The sequence below is a fragment of the Pseudophryne corroboree genome, chromosome 3 (assembly GCF_028390025.1).
Source record: "Pseudophryne corroboree isolate aPseCor3 chromosome 3, aPseCor3.hap2, whole genome shotgun sequence".
NCBI lineage: Eukaryota > Metazoa > Chordata > Amphibia > Anura > Myobatrachidae > Pseudophryne > Pseudophryne corroboree.
Window position 1 is genome coordinate 512,134,695 of NC_086446.1, and position 21,556 is coordinate 512,156,250.

A 21,556-nucleotide genomic window follows, 5' to 3' on the forward strand; every position below is an offset into this window, starting at 1 on the left:
AACATTTGCAGTTGTTTGTTTTCAGAAATGTAAAGAAAACTAGTGGTTTAGTCCCTATAATAAACATTATTTATTGCAATTAGTGCATTCAGCTACTACTAATTGTATATTATACAGCACATTACAATGTGCCTGAACATTCCATATACTGTAGGACATGGGTGGGGAACCTTTTTTCTACCAAGGGCCATTTGGATATTTATAAAATCCTTCGGAGGCCATACAAAAATGATCAACTTAAAAATAGGATTTTGGTACTTACCGATAAATCCTTTTCTCCTAGTCCGTAGAGGATGCTGGGGACTCCAAAAGGACCATAGACAGGATCCGCAGGAGCTTGGGCACACTAAAAAGACTTAATCTGGGTGTGAACTGGCTCCTCCCTCTATGCCCCTCCTCCAGACCCCAGTTATAGGAACTATGCCCAGGAGAGACGGACATTTCAAGGAAAGATTTTTGTTTTAACTAAGGGCTACCAAACTACCAGCCCACACCATAAACATACCGTACAACCGGAATAACCTCAAACCAGATAACAGTATGCATTAATGCCAGCAACAAGCTGCAACAAACCAATACACAACCCGTGTATAGACTAAATTAACCAGCAAGAAAAAACACTGCAAGTAATAGTCCGCACAGGGATGGGCGCCCAGCATCCTCTACGGACTAGGAGAAAAGAATTTATCGGTAAGTACCAAAATCCTATTTTCTCTTACGTCCTAGAGGATGTTGGGGACTCCAAAAGGACCATGGGGATTGTACCAAAGCTCCAGAACGGGCGGGAGAGTGCGGACGACTCTGCAGCACCGACTGAGCAAACGCCAGGTCCTCATCGGCCAGGGTATCAAACTTATAGAACTTAGCGAACGTGTTAGAACCCGACCAAGTAGCCGCTCGGCAAAGTTGTAACGCCGAAACGCCCCGGGCAGCCGCCCAAGATGAGCCCACTTTCCTGGTAGAATGGGCTTTTACCGACTTCGGTATCGGTAGTCCAACCGAAGAATGAGCCTGCTGGATCGTACTACAAATCCAGCGTGCAATAGTCTGTTTTGAAGCGGGATGACCAATCCTGTTGGCAGCATACAAAACAAACAACGCCTCAGTCTTCCTAGTAACAGCTGTCCTAGAGACGTAGATTTTCAACGCTCTTACAACATCTAGAGATTTCGGAATCGCCACCGTTTCCGTAGCCACCGGAACCACAATAGGTTGGTTAATGTGAAATGAAGAAACCACCTTCGGTAGAAATTGTTGACGAGTCCTCAATTCCGCCCTATCCGAATGAAAAATCAAGTACGGGCTCTTATGAGATAAAGCCGCCAACTCCGACACCCGCCAGCGCCAAAAGCATAACCACCTTCCAGGTGAGAAACTTCAACTCAACCTTACGCAAAGGTTCAAACCAGGAAGACATGAGAAACCGTAAGACGACATCAAGGTCCCATGGAGCTACAGGAGGTACAAACGGAGGATAGATATGCAATACTCCTTTCACAAAGGTCTGAACCTCCGGGAGGGCAGCTAATTCTTTTTGAAAGAAAATAGATAAAGCCGAAATCTGCACTTTGATGGAACCCGCCTGTAAAAAGTGGAGAAAACGACCCAAGTGAAAAACCTCCGCAGGAGCCCTTTTAGCCTCACACCAGGAAACATACTTCCTCCAAATACGGTGATAGTGTTTCGCCGTAACCTCCTTCCTAGCCTTAATGAGAGTTGGAATGACCTCCCTGGGAACACCCTTACGAGCTAAGATCTGACGCTCAACCTCCATGCCGTCAAACGCAGCCGCGGTAAGTCTGGAAACACGCATGGACCCTGCAACAACAGATCCTCTCTTAGAGGAAGCGGCCACGGATCTTCCACCAGTAAGTCCTGAAGATCCGGGTACCAGGCCCTTCTTGGCCAGTCTGGAACGACGAGAATCGCCTGAACCCTTGCTCATCGAATGATCCCCAGCACCTTTGGAATGAGAGGAAGTGGAGGGAACACATACACCGACTGGAACACCCACGGAGACACCAGGGCGTCCACTGCAGTGGCTTGTGGGTCCCTTGACCTGGAACAATACCTCGGGGGCTTCTTGTTGAGCCGAGACGCCATCATGTCTATCAACGGAATTCCCCAGCTTCTTGTCACCTCTGCAAAAACCTCTTGGTGAAGAGCCCACTCTCCCGGATGGAGATCGTGTCTGCTGAGGAAATCTGCTTCCCAGTTGTCCACCCCCGGCAGGAAAACTGCTGACAGTGCGCTCACGTGTTGTTCCGCCCAGCGAAGAATCTTTGTGGCCTCTGCCATTGCCGCTCTGCTCCTCGTTCCGCCTTGCCGGTTTATATGCGCCACTGCTGTGATGTTGTCTGACTGTACCAGAACTGGTCGACCCTGAAGAAGGCTTCTTGCTTGTAGCAGGCCGTTGTAAATGGCTCTTAACTCGAGAATATTTATGTGGAGACAGGCTTCCTGGAGCGACCATTTTCCCTGGAAGTTTCTTCCTTGGGTGACTGCGCCCCAGCCCCGGAGACTTGCATCTGTTGTCAGAAGTACCCAATCCTGGATACCGAATCGACGTCCCCCTAGGAGGTGATGACACTGTAGCAACCACAGGAGAGAAATTCTGGCTCTGGGAGATAGACTTATCTTCCGGTGAATGTGTAGGTGAGACCCGGACCATTTGCTCAGCAAGTCCCACTGAAACACCTGGGCGTGAAATCTGCCAAATGGTATGGCTTCGTACGCCGCAACCATCTTCCCCAGAACCCGAGTACAATGATGGATCGACACACTCGTCGGCTTCAGAAGTTCCCTGACCATCGTCTGCAGTTCCCGAGCCTTTTCTTCTGGAAGAAATACCTTTTGTAAATCCGTGTCCAGAATCATGCCCAGAAAAGGAAGCCGAGTGGTCGGAATCAACTGGGATTTCGGCAAATTGAGCACCCAACCGTGCTGTCGCAGAACCGAGAGTGACAACTCTACACTTCTCAGCAACCGTTCCTTGGACCTCGCCTTTATCAGGAGATCGTCCAAGTACGGGATAATTGAAACCCCTTGTTTGCGAAGAAGAACCATCATTTCCGCCATGACTTTGGTGAAAATCCTCGGAGCCGTGGAAAGCCCAAACGGCAACGTCTGAAATTGGTAATGAGAATCCTGTATCGCAAACCTGAGGAAAGCCTGATGCGGAGGATATATCGGCACATGTAAGTAGGCGTCTTTTATGTCGACTGACGCCATAAAATCCCCCCCTCCAGGCTGGCAATCACCGCTCGAAGGGATTCCATCTTGAACTTGAACACTTTCGAATATGGATTGAGGGATTTTAGATTTAGAATTGGTCTGACCGAACCGTACGGTTTCGGCACCACAAAGAGGCTCGAGTAGAACCCCTCCCCCAGCTGGGACGGGAACAATGACCCTCTGCAGACACAATTTTTGAATCGCTGCCGGGACCACATCCCTGTCCGGAAGAACTACAGGTAATGCCGAAATGAAGAACCGGTGAGGGGGCATCTCGCGAAACTCCAGTTTGTATCCTTGAGACACGATCTCTAACACCCAAGGATCCAGGTCTGATTGAATCCAGACCTGACTGAATATCCGAAGACGGCCCCCCACCGGTCCGGACTCCCCCAGGGAAGCCCCAGCGTCATGCGGTAGACTTGGTAGCAGCAGGGGAGGACTTTTGGTCCTGTGCGCCTGAGGCTGCAGGAAGTTTCTTTCCCCATCCTCTACCCTTTGAGGCGAGGAAAGATGAACCTTTCCCACGCCTGTATTTGTTGTGACGAAAGGACTGCATTTGTTGATGTGGTGCCTTTTTCTGTTGTGTGGGAACATAAGGAAGAAAAGAGGACTTACCCGCGGTCGAGACTAGGTCCGCCAAGCCGTCCCCAAACAAGACCGTACCTTTGAAGGGTAGTGCTTCCATAGACCTCTTGGAGTCGGCATCAGCATTCCATTGATGGATCCACAGGGCCCTCCTAGCAGATATCGACATGGCATTGGTCCTTGAACCCAAGAGACAGACGACCCTCGCCGCGTCCTTTAGGTAATCTGCAGCGTCCTTAATATAACCGACAGTTAAAAGGACATTATCTTTATCAAGAGTATCCATGTCACTAGCTAAATTCTCAGCCCATTTAGCAATAGCACTACTCACCCATACCGACGCCACAGCGGGTCTGAGCAGAGCCCCCGAATTAGCGAAAATGGACTTCAGACACGTCTCCAACTTGCGATCCGCCGGATCCTTGAGAGCTGCCGTGTCAGGAGATGGAAGCGCCACCTTCTTAGACAAACGGGATAGAGCTTTATCAACGGTTGGAGATGTCTCCCATTTTTCCCTGTCATCAGAGGGGAAAGGATGCGCCATATAAATCCTCTTGGTAATCTGCCATTTCTTATCCGGCGACTCCCAAGCCTTTTCACAAAGAGTATTCATTTCCTGAGAGGGGGGAAACTTTACCTCAGGTTTTTTTTCCCTTGAACAAGCAAATCCTTGTTTCCTGTACCGCAGGTTCATCAGAAATGTGTAAATCATCTTTTATAGCCACAATCATGTACTGAATACTCTTAACTAAACGTGGATGTAATGCAGCCTCAGTGAAATCGACCTCGGAATCAGAGTCCGTGTCGGTATCAGTATCCCCCACCTGAGTAAATGGCCTCTTATGGGACCCGGATGGGGTCTGTACCTGAGACAAAGCCTCCTCCATGGACTTTTTCCACACCTGCGTCTGTGACTCAGACTTATCTAACCTCTTCGATAAAGAAGCTACATTGGAATTGATCGTATTAAGAAGTGCTAGTAAGTCAGGTGTCGGCTGCGTCGACAGTGCCAATTCTAGCCCCGCATCCACACCTCCCATAACCTCCTCTGGTGAATAACATTCAGCCTCAGACATGTCGACACTTAGTACCGACACACACAACACACAGAACGTCCCAGCAAGGTGACAGGCCCACACTGCAGCCCAGAAAGAGGAGACAGAGGGAGTATGCCAGCTCACACCCCAGCGCCCATATATCGGTATAACGATGTATGTACCCAGCGCTGCCTGTTTGATAAAAAAAAACCAGCACCCCACTGCTGCTCCCCTCTGGAGATGCCCTCGTTACTTGTTGTGAATCGTGGAGGTCCCGGCAGCGTCTCTCCCTCAGCCGTGTGTAGGGAGAAAATGGCGCGTGTGAGCAGCGGACCGAAGCTCCGCCCCCTTCCCGGCGGCCACGGCCCGCCAAATTCAAACTAACTAAAAATGCCGGCGGGGGTCTGTAAAGGGTGCCTAGGCACCCACTACCATAATATGCTGCCCTGAACTCCAGTAACATGCCTCCCAGGGCGCACCCCCCCCCCCCCCAGCGCCCTGCACCCAGTGACTACCGTTGGTGATGTGTGTGGGAGCATGGAGCACAGCGTTACCTTCCGTTACTGAAGTCTTCTGCCGTCCTGAAGTCTTCTGATCTTCTCATACTTACCCGACTTCTGACTTCTGTGAGGGGGTGACGGCGTGGCTCCGGGAACAAGCAGCTAGGCGCACCAAGTGATCGAACCCTCTGGAGCTAATGGTGTCCAGTAGCCGAGAAGCAGAGCCTTGAAACTCACAGAAGTAGGTCTGCTTCTCTCCCCTCACTCCCACGCTGCAGGGAGCCTGTAGCCAGCAGGTCTCCCTGAAAATAAAAAACCTAACAAAAGTATTTTCTAGAGAAACTCAGTAGAGCTCCCCTAGTGTGCATCCAGTCACTCCTGGGCACAAAGTCTAACTGGGGTCTGGAGGAGGGGCATAGAGGGAGGAGCCAGTTCACACCCAGATTAAGTCTTTTTAGTGTGCCCAAGCTCCTGCGGATCCCGTCTATACCCCATGGTCCTTTTGGAGTCCCCAGCATCCTCTAGGACGTAAGAGAAAATTAGCCTGCCCCCCCAGTAGTTAAGCACTGGCAGTGGATGCACGCGCCAAAGGCGCGCACAAAAAAATGGGTGTAGCCAATTAAAATGGGACGTGATACACATATGCCCCCAATAGTGCAGTGCCAGATACACATATGCCAGTGCAGTGTCAGATACACATATGCCCCACAGTGCCAGATACACAAATGCCCCACAGTGCCAGATACACAAATGCCCCCAGTGCCAGATATACATTGTCCCACACATGCCCCCACCATCCCACTGTGCTGCTGCTGCTGTGTGTCAGGGGAGGGGAGGAGAGCGCAGCATGCACCTCTCCTGCCCCTTAGTGCACCGTCTGGCGGCGTGTAGGACCTCAAACCAGCCCCCGGTTCGTGAGCCAATCAGAGCTTGCGGACCAGCAGCAGCGGCTCCTGATTGGCTGCCGGTCCGCGAGCTCTGATTGGCTCACGAACAGGCGGCTGGTTTGAGATCATACTCGCCGCTAGCACAGGACCTAGCTGCGATCCCCTCCCTGCCACTGGACTGAGGTGCGGCGTGTCTCGCTGACACACAGCAGTGGGTGGGCCAGAACAAACGGCTTTGTTGCCCTTATATGGCCCACGGGCCGGAGGTTCCTCACACCTGCTGTAGGACATCACAGCCTGTAGTTTATACACATTTATACACAGGGCTGGATTAAGGTTTTTGGGGGCCACAGGGTTGACAGAGATTTGCATGTTAAAATGACATCAAACAATAAGCCCTGTTAATTATTATCCCAATTACCAGTTTTGCTGTACCAGAAATAGAGATCATGTAAAAAAAAGGTATAAAAGAATGTGATGGTTTATATGTAGATTATGCCATGCATTGCATATTTATCCTTTCCATAACATCCCTTTAATCTGTAACACTCCTTTATACCCCTTTCCACTGACATGAAAATGCCAGGATATTGCCCAGGATTTTGTCAATGGGAAAGGCTCAACCCGGGTCCAGAGTCCCGGGAATCCATCCCTGCTAGCGAGCAAAGTTTTTCCCCACGAAGGACCTAGGTAAGGCTCAATGTAAATGGGGACCCGTTTACAGCAGAGGGAGAGCCCATACCTCCCAGCTGCAGTACCCTGTGGGCAGTTGGGAGGTTAGGGTACAGGCTGCCTCCGCTGCCTGCTATGAAGACTGGCACGTGGCATTCATTTGGTGCACAGAGGAAGCTGGAGGTAGCCCAGCAGCTGGAAGAGCGGTGGGCTCACCCCCAGTGTGACGTGGAAAGGTGGGCTCACCCCCAGTGTGACGTGGCATGGCATCGATGAGGGGGCATGGCCTTATGGGACAGAGGCCACGGCCCGGGGTACCAACAGGATGACTACACCCATTTGCAGTGCAAGACTCCAACCCGGGAATAATTCGACTTGGAGCCGCGGTGGAAAGGTGTCTGTTTTAGGTCTGACCCGATTGGAACTGTGCTCCAAATCTTGGGTCAGACCCGAGAAAAGTGGCATTACAGAGGTTCTGTAGCTGGCTAAATTCAAGTCTGCTTTTCACCTGGTTTTAATCAGCCACAGAACCACTGTAAATAATAGGTGTCCCGGATTAAAGGGATATTATGGCTAGCCTCTACATATTAGGTGCAGTAGTTAATGGGTTTGATATAGGTCAGGAGTTCTCAACTTCAGTCCTCAAGTACCAACAGGTCATGTTTTGTAAACTTCTGTCTTAAATCATGTACAGTAAATGTGAGATCAGCTATTTGGCTGGGTCAGTATCCCACCTGCTTCCATAGACAGCAATCCCAAAACATGAATGTTGGGGAAACTTGAGGGTACTTATTTACAGTATATAGGACAGTGGTTCTCAAACTCAGTCCTCAGGACCCCAAACAGTTAACTTTTTCCAGGTCACTCAGCAGGTGCAGAGGTGTATTCATTACTCACTGACACATTTTAAAAGATCCACAGGTGAAGCCAATTATATATCTTCTGATTCAGTGAATAGACCTGGAAAACATTAACTGTTTGGGGTCCAGAAGACCAAGTTTGAGAACCTATGATATAGGCATGGAGTTCCCTACAATGGTCCTCAAGGAACCATCTATGCTCAACAATGGATATAACTAAAACCTGGACTCTGGGGGTAAATTTTCTACAGCTTCTTAAACAGAGAATTGGTGATGTTACCCATAGCAAACAGATGCAGTCTATCATTTCTCTATTGCCTTTTAAAAAATGATAGACAGCATCTGATTGGTTGCTATGGGTAACGTCACCAATTCTAAGTTTTAGAAGCTTTAGTAAATTTACCCCTACAGCTAGGTACACACTGTCCATTTTTGAAAAATTTGGACGAAAATAGGTCCCAATATCTGTGCTATAGACTTTTTGTTATTTATGAAAAATCTGCAGATTTCTCATTACATCAGCCGAGGAAGAAAAATCAGGTTTACCCACACATTACCCAATTTTTACACCAGGACATACGGTCAGATTATTGAGAATGTACATGCAATCAACAGTCAATATCGAGAGATTGAGGCCGAGATTTTCGGTCTTGATGTACCAAACAGATAATCGTAAGTGGTGTTTGTGGGCAAGATTTCTCCGACTGCCGAAATGATCGTTCATACACACTATACAATAAATCAGGTTGCTCACCCGATTATTGGCAAATCGGCTCAATAATTGTATAGTGTCTACCTAGCTTAAAGCTAGGTACACACGGTCATGTTTTTTGGGGGTCGGCCCTATAATCGGACGATTTTTTGGGAAATTGTAGGCACCAATATCTGAGCTACACACTAAAAGATTTTTGTTCAAAGTTACCAATTTTCTGCCACACCACACTGCATTTGCATATGTCCACCCACAAGGAGGATGACATAGTGACAGGAAAACAGGAAATATGGGCAGATTATTGAGAATGCACACGCACTACTTGATATCGGAAGACTGTGGCCGAGATTTTTGGGTTTGGGACGACACATCGTCAAATTGTTCGCTCGTATGTGTGGGCAAGATATTTCAGATTTATCGCCTAAACTATCATTCGTACACACTACACGATAAATCAGGCCAAAGACCCAATGGTATAGTGTGTACTTAGCTTTAGTGTGCTTTGTGGACCAAGGTTGGGAAACACTGATTTAGGCAAATGTTTAAGATGTAGTAAAAAAATAAGAATTTACTCACCGGTAATTCTATTTCTCGTAGTCCGTAGTGGATGCTGGGAACTCCGTAAGGACCATGGGGAATAGCGGGCTCCGAAGGAGGCTGGGCACTCTAGAAAGATTTATGACTACCTGGTGTGCACTGGCTCCTCCCACTATGACCCTCCTCCAAGCCTCAGTTAGGACACTGTGCCCGGACGAGCTGACATAATAAGGAAGGATTTAGAATCCCGGGTAAGACTCATACCAGCCACACCAATCACACCGTACAACTCGTGATACTATATCCAGTTTGACAGTATGAAAACAACTGAGCCTCTCAACAGATGGCTCAACAATAACCCTTTAGTTAACAATAACTATTTACAAGTATTGCAGACAATCCGCACTTGGGATGGGCGCCCAGCATCCACTACGGACTACGAGAAATAGAATTACCGGTGAGTAAATTCTTATTTTCTCTGACGTCCTAGTGGATGCTGGGAACTCCGTAAGGACCATGGGGATTATACCAAAGCTCCCAAACGGGCGGGAGAGTGCGGATGATTCTGCAGCACCGAATGAGAGAACTCCAGGTCCTCCTCAGCCAGGGTATCAAATTTGTAGAATTTTGCAAACGTGTTTGCCCCTGACCAAGTAGCTGCTCGGCAAAGTTGTAAAGCCGAGACCCCTCGGGCAGCCGCCCAAGATGAGCCCACCTTCCTTGTGGAATGGGCATTCACAGATTTTGACTGTGGCAGGCCTGCCACAGAATGTGCAAGCTGAATTGTACTACAAATCCAGCGAGCAATAGACTGCTTAGAAGCAGGAGCACCCAGCTTGTTGGGTGCATACAGGATAAACAGCGAGTCAGATTTTCTGACTCCAGCCGTCCTGGAAACATATATTTTCAGGGCCCAGACAACGTCTAGCAACTTGGAGTCCTCCAAATCCTTAGTAGCCGCAGGCACCACAATAGGCTGGTTCAGGTGAAACGCTGACACCACCTTAGGGAGAAATTGGGGACGAATCCTCAATTCTGCCCTATCCATATGGAAAATCAGATAAGGGCTTTTACATGATAAAGCCGCCAATTCTGACACTCGCCTGGCTGAAGCCAAGGCCAATAACATGACCACTTTCCACGTGAGATACTTCAGATCCACGGTTTTTAGTGGCTCAAACCAATGTGATTTTAAGAAACTCAACATCACGTTGAGATCCCTAGGTGCCACAGGAGGCACAAATGGGGGCTGAATATGCAGCACTCCTTTCACAAATGTCTGAACTTCAGGTACTGAAGCTAGTTCTTTTTGAAAGAAAATCGACAGAGCCGAGATCTGTACTTTAATGGAGCCTAGTTTTAGGCCCATATTCACTCCTGCTTGCAGGAAATGCAGAAATCGACCTAGTTGAAATTCCTCTGTTGGGGCCTTTTTGGCCTCGCACCATGCAACATATTTCCGCCATATGCGGTGATAATGCTTTGCCGTAACATCTTTCCTGGCCTTAATAAGCGTAGGACTGACTTCTTCCGGAATACCCTTTTCCTTCAGGATCCGGTGTTCAACCGCCATGCCGTCAAACGCAGCCGCGGTAAGTCTTGGAACAGACAGGGCCCCTGCTGTAGCAGGTCCTGTCTGAGCGGTAGAGGCCACGGGTCCTCTGAGAGCATCTCTTGAAGTTCCGGGTACCACGCTCGCCTTGGCCAATCCGGAACCACGAGAATTGTGTTTACTCCTCGCTTTCTTATTATTCTCAATACCTTTGGTATGAGAGGCAGAGGAGGGAACACATAAACCGACTGGTACACCCACGGTGTCACTAGAGCGTCCACAGCTACCGCCTGAGGGTCCCTTGACCTGGCGCAATATCTTTTTAACTTTTTGTTGAGGCGGGACGCCATCATGTCCACCTGTGGTTTTTCCCAACGGTTTACCAGCATCTGGAAGACTTCTGGATGAAGTCCCCACTCTCCCGGGTAGAGGTCGTGTCTGCTGAGGAAGTCTGCTTCCCAGTTGTCCACTCCCGGAATGAACACTGCTGACAGTGTTAGTACATGATTCTCCGCCCATCGGAGGATTCTTGTGGCTTCTGCCATCGCCATCCTGCTTCTTGTGCCGCCCTGTCGATTTACATGGGCGACTGCCGTGATGTTGTCTGACTGGATCAGCACCGGCTGGTGTAGGAGCAGGGATTTTGCTTGACTTAGGGCATTGTATATGGCCCTTAGTTCCAGAATATTTATGTGAAGGGAAGTCTCCTGACTCGACCATAGTCCTTGGAAGTTTCTTCCCTGTGTGACTGCCCCCCAGCCTCGAAGGCTGGCATCCGTGGTCACCAGGACCCAGTCCTGTATGCCGAACCTGCGGCCCTCTAGAAGATGGGCACTCTGCAGCCACCACAGTAGAGACACCCTGGTTCTTGGAGACAGGGTTATCAAGCGATGCATCTGAAGATGCGATCCGGACCACTGGTCCAACAGGTCCCACTGAAAGATTCTGGCATGGAACCTGCCGAAGGGAATTGCTTCGTAAGAAGCCACCATCTTTCCCAGGACCCGCGTGCAGCGATGCACTGATACCTGTTTTGGTTTCAGGAGGTCTCTGACTAGAGATGACAACTCCCTGGCTTTCTCCTCCGGGAGAAACACTTTTTTCTGGACTGTATCCAGAATCATACCCAGGAACAGTAGCCGTGTCGTCGGAACCAGCTGTTACTTCGGGATATTCAGAATCCAGCCGTGCTGGTGCAGCACCTCCTGAGATAGTGCTACTCCCACCAACAACTGTTCCTTGGACCTCGCTTTTATTAGGAGATCGTCCAAGTACGGGATAATTAAAACTCCCTTTTTTCGAAGGAGTATCATCATTTCCGCCATCACCTTGGTAAATACCCTCGGTGCCGTGGACAGTCCAAACGGCAGCGTCGGGAATTGGTAATGGCAATCCTGTACCACAAATCTGAGGTACTCCTGGTGAGGATGGTAAATGGGGACATGCAAGTAAGCATCCTTGATGTCCAGGGATACCATGTAATCCCCCTCTTTCAGGCTCGCAATAACCGCCCTGAGCGATTCCATCTTGAACTTGAATTTTTTTATGTATGTGTTCAAGGATTTCAAATTTAAAATGGGTCTCACCGAACCGTCCGGTTTCGGTACCACAATAGTGTGGAATAGTAACCCCGGCCTTGTTGAAGTAGGGGTACCTTGATTATCACCTGCTGGGAATACAGCTTGTGAATTGCCGCTAGCACCGCCTCCCTGTCTAAGGGAGCAATCGGCAAGGCAGATTTTAGGAACCAGTGGGGTGGAGACGCCTCGAATTCCAGTTTGTACCCCTGAGATACTATTTGAAGGATCCAGGGATCCACCTGTGAGCGAGCCCACTGATCGCTGAAATTTTTGAGGCGGCCCCCCACCGTACCAGGCTCCGCCTGTGGAGCCCCACCGTCATGCGGCGGACTTGGCAGAAGAAGCGGGGGAGGACTTTTGCTCCTGGGAACCTGCTGTTTGTTGCAGCCTTTTTGTTTTTCTGGGTCCGAAAGGACTGAACCTGATAAAGCGGCGCCTTCTTAGGCTGTGAGGGGACATGGGGTAAAAATGCTGACTTCCCAGACGTTGCTGTGGAAACTAGGTCCGAGAGACCATCCCCAAATAAGTCCTCACCTTTATATGGCAACACTTCCATGTGCCTTTTAGAATCTGCATCTCCTGTCCACTGGCGAGTCCATAAGCCTCTCCTAGCAGAAATGGACAATGCACTAACTTTAGATGCCAGTCGGCAGATTTCCCTCTGTGCATCTCTCATATATAAGACTGAGTCTTTTATATGGTCTATGGTTAACAGGATCGTGTCTCTGTCTAATGTGTCAATATTTTCTGACAGTTTATCTGACCACGCAGCGGCAGCACTGCACATCCAAGCTGACGCAATAGCTGGCCTAAGTATAATGCCTGAGTGTGTATATACAGACTTCAGGATCGCCTCCTGCTTTCTATCAGCAGGTTCCTTGAGGGCGGCCGTATCCGGAGACGGTAGTGCCACCTTTTTAGACAAACGTGTGAGCGCTTTATCCACCCTAGGCGGTGTTTCCCAACGTGACCTATCCTCTGGCGGGAAAGGGAACGCCATTAGTACCTTCTTAGGAATTACCAATTTTTTATCAGGGAAAGCCCACGCTTCTTCACACACTTCATTTAAACTACGGGTAGTTTTTTCTCCCCAAACATAATACCCTTTTTAGTGGTACCTGTATTTATATCAGAAATGTGTAACACCTCTTTCATTGCCTCAATCATGCAGTGAATGGCCTTAGTGGGCATCAGATTAGACTCATCGTCGTCGACACTGGTGTCAGTATCAGTGTCGACATCTGTGTCTGCGGTCTGTAGCGGGCGTTTTAGAGCCCCTGATGACCTGTGCGACGCCTGGACAGGCACGAGCTGAGAAGTCGGCTGTCCCACATTTGGCATGTCGTCAAATTTCTTATGTAAGGAGTCTATACGTGCACTCATTTCTTTCCATAAGCTCATCCACTCAGGTGTCTGCCCCGCAGGGGGTGACATCCCTTCTAAAGGCATCTGCTCCGTCTCCACATCATTATCCTCATCAAACATGTCGACACAGCCGTACCGACACACCGCACACACACAAGGAATGCTCCAACAGAGGACAGGACCCACAAAAGCCCTTTGGGGGGACAGAGTGAGAGTATGCCAGCACACACCAGAGCGCTATATAATGCAGGGACTAACTGAGTTATGTCCCCTATAGCTGCTTTTTCTATATAATTTATACAGCGCCTAAATTTAGTGCCCCCCCTCTCTTTTTTTACCCTTTTCTGTAGTGTAGACTGCAGGGGAGAGCCAGGGAGCTTCCTTCCAGCGGATCTGTGAAGGAGAAATGGCGCCAGTGTGCTGCAGGAGATAGCTCCGCCCCTTTTCCGCAGCCTATTCTCCCGCTTTTTTCTGGATTCTGGCAGGGGTATTTTCCACATATATAGCCTCTAGGGCTATATATTGTGGTATTTTTGCCAGCCAAGGTGTTATAATTGCTTCTCAGGGCGCCCCCCCCCAGCGCTGCACCCTCAGTGACCGGAGTGTGAAGTGTGTGTGAGGAGCAATGGCGCACAGCTGCAGTGCTGTGCGCTACCTTGGAGAAGACTGATGTCTTCTGCCGCCCATTTTCCGGACCTTCTTGCTTCTGGCTCTGTAAGGGGGACGGCGGCGCGGCTCCGGGACCGAACACCAAGGACTGGGCCTGCGGTCGATTCCTCTGGAGCTAATGGTGTCCAGTAGCCTAAGAAGCCCAATCCGGCTGCAAGCAGGCGAGTTCGCTTCTTCTCCCCTTAGTCCCTCGCTGCAGTGAGCCTGTTGCCAGCAGGTCTCACTAAAAATAAAAAACCTAAATCTATACTTTCTTTCTAAGGGCTCAGGAGAGCCCCTAGTGTGCATCCAACCTCGGCCGGGCACAAAATCTAACTGAGGCTTGGAGGAGGGTCATAGTGGGAGGAGCCAGTGCACACCAGGTAGTCATAAATCTTTCTAGAGTGCCCAGCCTCCTTCGGAGCCCGCTATTCCCCATGGTCCTTACGGAGTTCCCAGCATCCACTAGGACGTCAGAGAAAACAAAATAAGTCTGTAGGAACTTACTGTTATTATGGTGGCATACACAGCATCAGATTTATAACTGTATGAAACACTAGGATCCCAGTACATTATTTGCCTTCTAATCTATAAATACCCTAAACTGTGCTACTCGCTTATGTCAATTATATAGGATATAACAGCAGTGGCCAAACCGGTCTCCAAGGACCCCTAACGGTTCATGGTTTTCAAGTCCACCTGTGAATCTGTAGAATTTGTCAGTTAGGAATGAATGCACCACATCTTTTAAAATGTGACAGTTAAGGCCAGTACTCACTTGCCGATGCGGGAGAGATGTGCACACATCTCTCCCGCCGCTCAGCACAGCGCGATGTGTGCTGAGCGTGCGGGGGGAGACGGGGGCCGCTCATTTCACCCAGTGGGTGAAATGCGCGACCCGCTAGATTGGCAAGCCAATCTAGCACCAGCGATAGCGATGCGCGGGGCTGCGCATCGCTATCGCTGTAGGGGGTACACACGGAGCGATCAGTCTTAAAATCTAAGCAATCTAGTCAGATTGCTTAGATTTTAAGCAGCGATCGCTCCGTGAGTACCCCCCTTTAATGTAGTACAGGTTGTGTCTCCCATATCCAAAACGCTGATAGCCAAAATATTCTAAAATAAAATAAAATTGTAGTGCGCCTGAGATAGAGACACCTTTACTTTCTGATAGTAAATGTACACAATCTCTGTTTCATGCACAAAATTATTAAAAATATTGTATAAAATGATCTTCAGACTATGGGCCCTATTTATCATTAAATATCTGTGGCTTATTCCCCAAAATGCCTGTTTTCAGGAGATAACCATAAATATTTAGTATCACCCTAATCTTTGAAGGAAGGTCCTCAGCAGATATCAGGTTTCTATGAGGAATGGGATGCTGTCAGATTTTGAGTTTAGTCACTGCAGCTAACGCCGTCTGAAGATGGCGTTAGGCACAGTAACCTATACTTTGCAAAATTAGCCAGCAGAGGGTTCCTCTGTGACCATCCCCAGCAATTGTTCCAGTGCACGCATGGTCAGTAGGAATCCAGTTAGGCTAGGGCCACCCATAGGGGGATATCCAATTAGCCCTTTGAATTTACCGGGGCTAATTGTCCCGCCGGGGGCTATCTAATTAGCCCTGGTAAAAAGACACGAACGGCGGCTTATCCGGGGTTACCTGATGCTGTACCGGTTGCTGACTCCCGACAGCTCACGATGCAGTGCTGCAGTTCCGGCTCCCTCCGGTCACATGACCGCTCCCAATGTGACCAGGGGTGGGGGAAGATGGGGGATTCGGGTCATGTCGCTGTCTGGGCTCCCCTGCCAGGGTTAAGCGCCAAGTGCCGGCTCCTGGGCCGCGGCGCCCTTCCTGCAATCCCAGCCTGCCGCTGTTGCCTACTGGGCCGGCGGGTGACACTGCAGGTCGCCGTGGTTATCAAGGATTTTGAATCGCCTGCCTCACTGAACATGTGTGTTTTCGAGAGGTGAGCTTTTTTTTTTTACGGGCGATCCATATTGGATAGCCTGTAATAAAATAAAATAAAAATAAAAAAAATTGGTGAAACATCGGAAAAAAGTCCGAAAAAAACGGTTGTTTTTTGGACCCGATGTTAATTCACCGGTAATTGGATATCCCCCATAGCATTTTAGTGGGACCCGCTAGGCAGGAAGGAGCCTGCACATGGACTCCTATGCGGCCATCTACACATATGCAACGGTGCCGCACCCGCCTGATCCAACCAAGCAGGATGACAGGACAACCGGATTTCTAGTAGAACACAATGGGCGATATTCAATTGTTTGAAAAGTCAGTTAGATGTCTGTTTTTTCCTATCTAATAGACAAGAAAAAACAACCAGACGACTTTTCAAACATTTGAATTCCCCCCATAGTGTTCTACTTGAAATCCCGTTTGCGGCGATACTGCATTTGTGTGAACCCAAAATGCTCCTTCTTGCCCGTACCACGCTTCCTGTTTGATTTCTGCTCGCACTTCGCTATGTGTGGCCCTAGCCTTAGTCACTCCGAGCACATTGCAGAGACAGGCTCGTCTATGCGTGTGCTCTAAATACATGCCAGCGGTATAACTGCATACAGCACTGCAGTTTTGGTCGCTAATATTGTGCCCAGATTACAATGCAAATGCGATAACTGGACCCTATGTGTATAAACAGGTTTGCCCTCATATACCTTTAATCCAGTACACCTATGAATTATGGTGTTCTCACTAGACTTTAGGCAGGACAGGACACTGAAGTTCCAGGCACTGTATTTACACGAAAAGGATGTGTGGCCCCATCGTTACTCTTGGGCATGCCCAGCACTTACAGACATGTTGGGCTTCCCCCAAGCTCTCCTGTGACTGTGAATACATGCCGTGCACATTTCCACAGAGCAAAAGGCAAAAATCAGCATTGTACCACCACTCTTGTTTGATTCCTGCTCGCACCCCCGAAAGGGTTTGAGAAAAAAGTCCTCTCGTCGGGTGTCACAGCTTGCTGAATTGAATAGCACCAGGAGCTAATTCCTGGCACTATTCAATCTGCACTGAATTGAATTGAGCCCAATGAAGTACTAATTAAATCACCTGTGGCAAAGCATGGATTGCCTTAAAACCTTGACTGTTAAGGGCCCTACTCACTGGCCGACCCGCCGCCGAGCTGCCCGACGGTGGATACGGCCGACGAGCGACCCGGCGGCGGGGGGGCAGTGACGGGGGGAGTGAAGTTTCTTCACTCCCCCCGTCACGCGGCTGCATTGAAGTGCAGGCAAATATGGACGAGATCGTCCATATTGGCCTGCATGCACAGCCGACGGGAGACCAGCGATGAACGAGCGCGGGGCCGCGCATCGTTCATCGCTGGAGTCTCCACACTGAAAGATATGAACGAGTTCTCGTTCATTTATGAACGAGATCGTTCATATCTTTCAAAAATTCGGCCAGTGTGTAGGGCCCTTTAGGGTGCCTTGAGGACAGAGTTTAGGAACCACATATGACATATTATATCAGTGTTTCCAAAACTTAGTTCTCAAAGCACACCAACAGTCCATGTTGTAGTGATATCCATGCTTATGCACAGATGGTTACTGTAGGTACTGATTAAGTCACCTATGCTAAAGTATGGATATCCTTAACACTTGGACTGTTGGTGTTCCTTGAGTACTGTGGCTGGGAATATCCTGCAATATATGTTGGGTACATAAAGGACTTTAAAGCAAATGCCAAGACAAATTTTAAATGAATGACTCAACTATAAAGAAACTGACAGGGTGCACCAGGTTTAGGCAACCACCTAATCCCAATCAGTTGGCGGAGCATTCTGGGATTTGTAGTTTCATAGAAGCTAAAAAAACATACACTGACCTGGTCATTGCATGGAACAGATTGCCTTTGACTGCCCGGGAATACTGGGATTTGTAGTTCCACAGCAGCTAAATAACCATATTCTGACCCATGCATGTTATAGAGACTATCATACAGTGCCTCTGACTGTCCAGCACGCTGGGATTTATAGTTCGTTCCACAGCAGCAGATTACCCATTGGGCAGACAGACTGTGATTGGCATCGGTGCGCTGGGACATAGAGCAGGGAACACGGGGTCACTAGATGAGCGTGAGGCCAGCAGAGGCAGGTAGTGGGGGCTGCGAATACTAATGACAGGAATAGGAGGGCAGCTCTTACCCATCCATGTCTCCGGATCCTCTTGGCTCGATTGCTTTGACCTGGCAGTCTGTGCCTGGCCAATCTGCAATCTCCGCGTATGAGCACCGATCGCCAGTGACTGATCACCATGGCAACCAAGCACCGGAGGCGTCTAAGAGTAACGGGAGAGAGCAGCGGGGATGCAGCTGGGCCTAGCCGCGGTGCTCAGGCAGGGAAGTGTAGGTGAGCGGAGAAACGGTGTTGCAGCCATGTGTGTAGGTGACAGGAGGACGGTGTGACAGCACAGGGCAGAACGCATGGCAGGGAGGGAGGATAGCATATGGTACTACATGGCGCTAACTTCAGGCCTAATATGCAGCGCCAGATCATCATCCCTTTAAGAAGGGGCACACCTGAGTGGTTGACATTCACCTGGTTCTAATCAGCCATACACCCTGTGTAATTGTTATGAGCCCCCTATGAAAGGGATGATCTGGCAACCCTCTTACATACCGTGGGGTAAATTTATTAAGATGGGAGTTCTATTTAAGATGGGATGTTGCCCCTAGCAACCAATCAGATTCTACTTCTCATTTATCTAGCACCTTTTAGAAGATAATACCTGGAATCTGATTGGTTGCTATGGGCAACATCACATTTTAAATAGAACTCCCATCTTAGTAAATTTACCCCCTTGTCAGGAAATAATAGCAGCTGTCTGGGGTACATAGGGTAAGTGGGGGAAATAACACTACAAGTGGGGACAAAAACAAGAAGATTTTAAACGCGGAGACAAGAAATGGGAGTACAGGTTGAGTATCCCATATCCAAATATTCCGAAATACGGAATATTCCGAAATACGGACTTTTTTGAGTGAGAGTGAGATAGTGAAACCTTTGTTTTTTGATGGCTCAATGTACACAAACTTTGTTTAATACACAAAGTTATTAATAATATTGTATTAAATGACCTTCAGGCTGTGTATATAAGGTGTATATGAAACATAAATGAAATGTGTGAATGTAGACACACTTTGTTTAATGCACAAAGTTATAAAAAATATTGGCTAAAATTACCTTCAGGCTGTGTGTTTAGGGTGTATATGTAACATAAATGCATTCTGTGCTTAGATTTAGGTCCCATCATCATAAGATCTCATTATGGTATGCAATTATTCCAAAATACGGAAAAATCCGATATCCAAAATACCTCCGGTCCCAAGCATTTTGGATAAGGGATACTCAACCTGTATAAGACAACGCATTTCGGGACAGGGAAAGAGAAGATTACTATATTTGTGGGGACAGAAAATGGTAGGAAGAGAGATCACCGTAATTGTAAACATAGAAACATAGAATTTGTCGGCAGATAAGAACCACTTGGCCCATCTAGTCTGCCCCTTATTTTTTTTTTTAATATTATTTTTTAACACTAACCTTATTTGATCCTTATTTCTTTGTAAGGATATCCTTATGTCTATCCCATGCATGTTTAAATTGCTCTACTGTCTTAGCCTCTACCACCTCTGATGGGAGGCTATTCCACTTGTCCACTACCCTTTCTGTGAAATAATTTTTCCGCAAATTTCCCCTGAACCTCCCCCCCTCCAGTCTCAGTGCATGTCCTCGTGTCCTATTGCTTCTCTTCATTTGGAGAATGTTTCCCTCCTGGACTTTGTTAAAACCCTTCATATATTTGAAAGTTTCTATCATGTCCCCCCTTTCCCTTCTCTGCTCCAAACTATACATATTGAGATTTCTTAGTCTTTCTGGGTATGTTTTGTGATGTAGGCCATGCACCATTTTAGTTGCCCTCCTTTGTACAGTTTCTAATGTATTAATATCCTTTTGAAGATATGGCCTCCAGAACTGAATACAGTATTCTAGATGAGGCCGTACCAATGACCTATACAGTGGCATTATTACTTCTTTCTTTCTGCTGCTGATTCCCCTCCCAATGCAGCCAAGCATCTGACTAGCCTTCCTCATTGCCTTGTTACATTGCTTACCTGCTTTTAAGTCATCTGAAATAGTGACTCCTAGATCCCTTTCCTCCTCAGTAGTTTCCAGTATAGTGCCATTAATACTATATTTAGCTTTAGGATTTTTGAGACCCAAGTGCATGATTTTGCATTTTTTGGCATTAAACTGTAATTGCCAGACTCTTGACCATTCCTCTAGTTTACCTAGATCCTCAATCATTTGTTTTACCCCACCTGGTGTGTCTACCCTGTTGCATACCTTTGTGTCATCTGCAAAAAGGCATACTTTCCCTTTAATGTCATTTGCAATGTCACCAATAAAGATATTAAAAAGCACTGGTCCAAGTACAGATCCCTGGGGTACTCCACTGGTAACATTTCCCTCCTGTGAATGCAGTCCATTTACCACAACTCTCTGTTTTCTATCCTTCAACCAAGATCTTATCCATTCAATAATCCTAATATCCAATCCCAAACTTTCAAGTTTATTTAGCAATCTGCGATGTGGAACTGTGTCAAAAGCCTTACTAAAGTCTAGATAAGCTATATCCATGGCTCCACCTTTATCCATCACTTTAGTCACACAATCAAAAAAGTCAATAAGATTTGTTTGACATGATCTCCCCCCAGTGAATCCATGCTGTTTGGGATCCAGTAATGTAGGGAATGCTAGTGGGAGATATCAGTTCTGCTCCCATTTTATCTCTTTCTCTTAGTACATAGACCCCAATGAGGGGTAGGCCATGAGGAGGAGACAGGGGCGTTTCTACAGAGGAGGGGGCCCGTGTGCACCTCCGGGTGGGCCCCCTCCTCTGAACGGCGCTGTAGACTTCGGCAATGTGCCGGAGTCTACTGCGCATGTGTAGGTCTCCGGAAACATGGCGCCCGCCATGATCCGGAGACCAATTTGGCTACTGCGCATGCGCAGCGGCCATTTTGGTGGCGATTTCCGCCGTGGACGCTGCGTCCGCCGCTGGACTCCATTTAGGTAAGTATTTAAATGGGTGCAATGTGTGCGGTGTGGCCCCCCCCCCCCCCTGGACCGCACACATTGCACCCATTATAGAAACGCCAGTGGGAGGAGATATCAGTAATACCTCTTTCACACCACACAAATAATATTGCCAGGTCGAGGTGCGGTGTGAAAGGGATATGTTTGTATTTCCCTTCTTGACTGACACGGTATTTCAACCCGGGAATAAAGCAGGGTTATTTCTGAGTTACTACCGTGTCAGGTGCGGTGTGAATGGGTAACCCAGGTCGATGTGA

The 21,556-nt window shown here is 48.3% G+C and overlaps 2 protein-coding genes across 3 annotated transcripts in view; one reads left to right on the forward strand and one right to left on the reverse strand.

Annotated features, from left to right (window-relative positions):
- The window catches only part of HEXD (hexosaminidase D), a 61,081-nt gene extending 42,441 nt beyond the window's left edge, over window positions 1-18,640 (reverse strand). The window contains exon 1 of one of the 2 annotated variants that reach the window (XM_063961068.1): window positions 18,345-18,640. In XM_063961068.1, the coding sequence (XP_063817138.1) occupies window positions 18,345-18,352 (8 nt within the window). In that variant the 5' untranslated portion in view covers window positions 18,353-18,640. Of the gene's footprint in view, window positions 1-18,025; window positions 18,277-18,344 lie in introns of those variants that run through there. The other variant, XM_063961069.1, reaches the window with a different exon arrangement.
- Window positions 18,331-21,556, forward strand: part of OGFOD3 (2-oxoglutarate and iron dependent oxygenase domain containing 3) — a 484,427-nt gene continuing 481,201 nt past the window's right edge. The window contains exon 1 of the mRNA XM_063961071.1: window positions 18,331-18,548. Coding sequence (XP_063817141.1) covers window positions 18,454-18,548 — 95 coding nt within the window. The 5' untranslated portion in view covers window positions 18,331-18,453. The remainder of the gene's footprint in view (window positions 18,549-21,556) is intronic.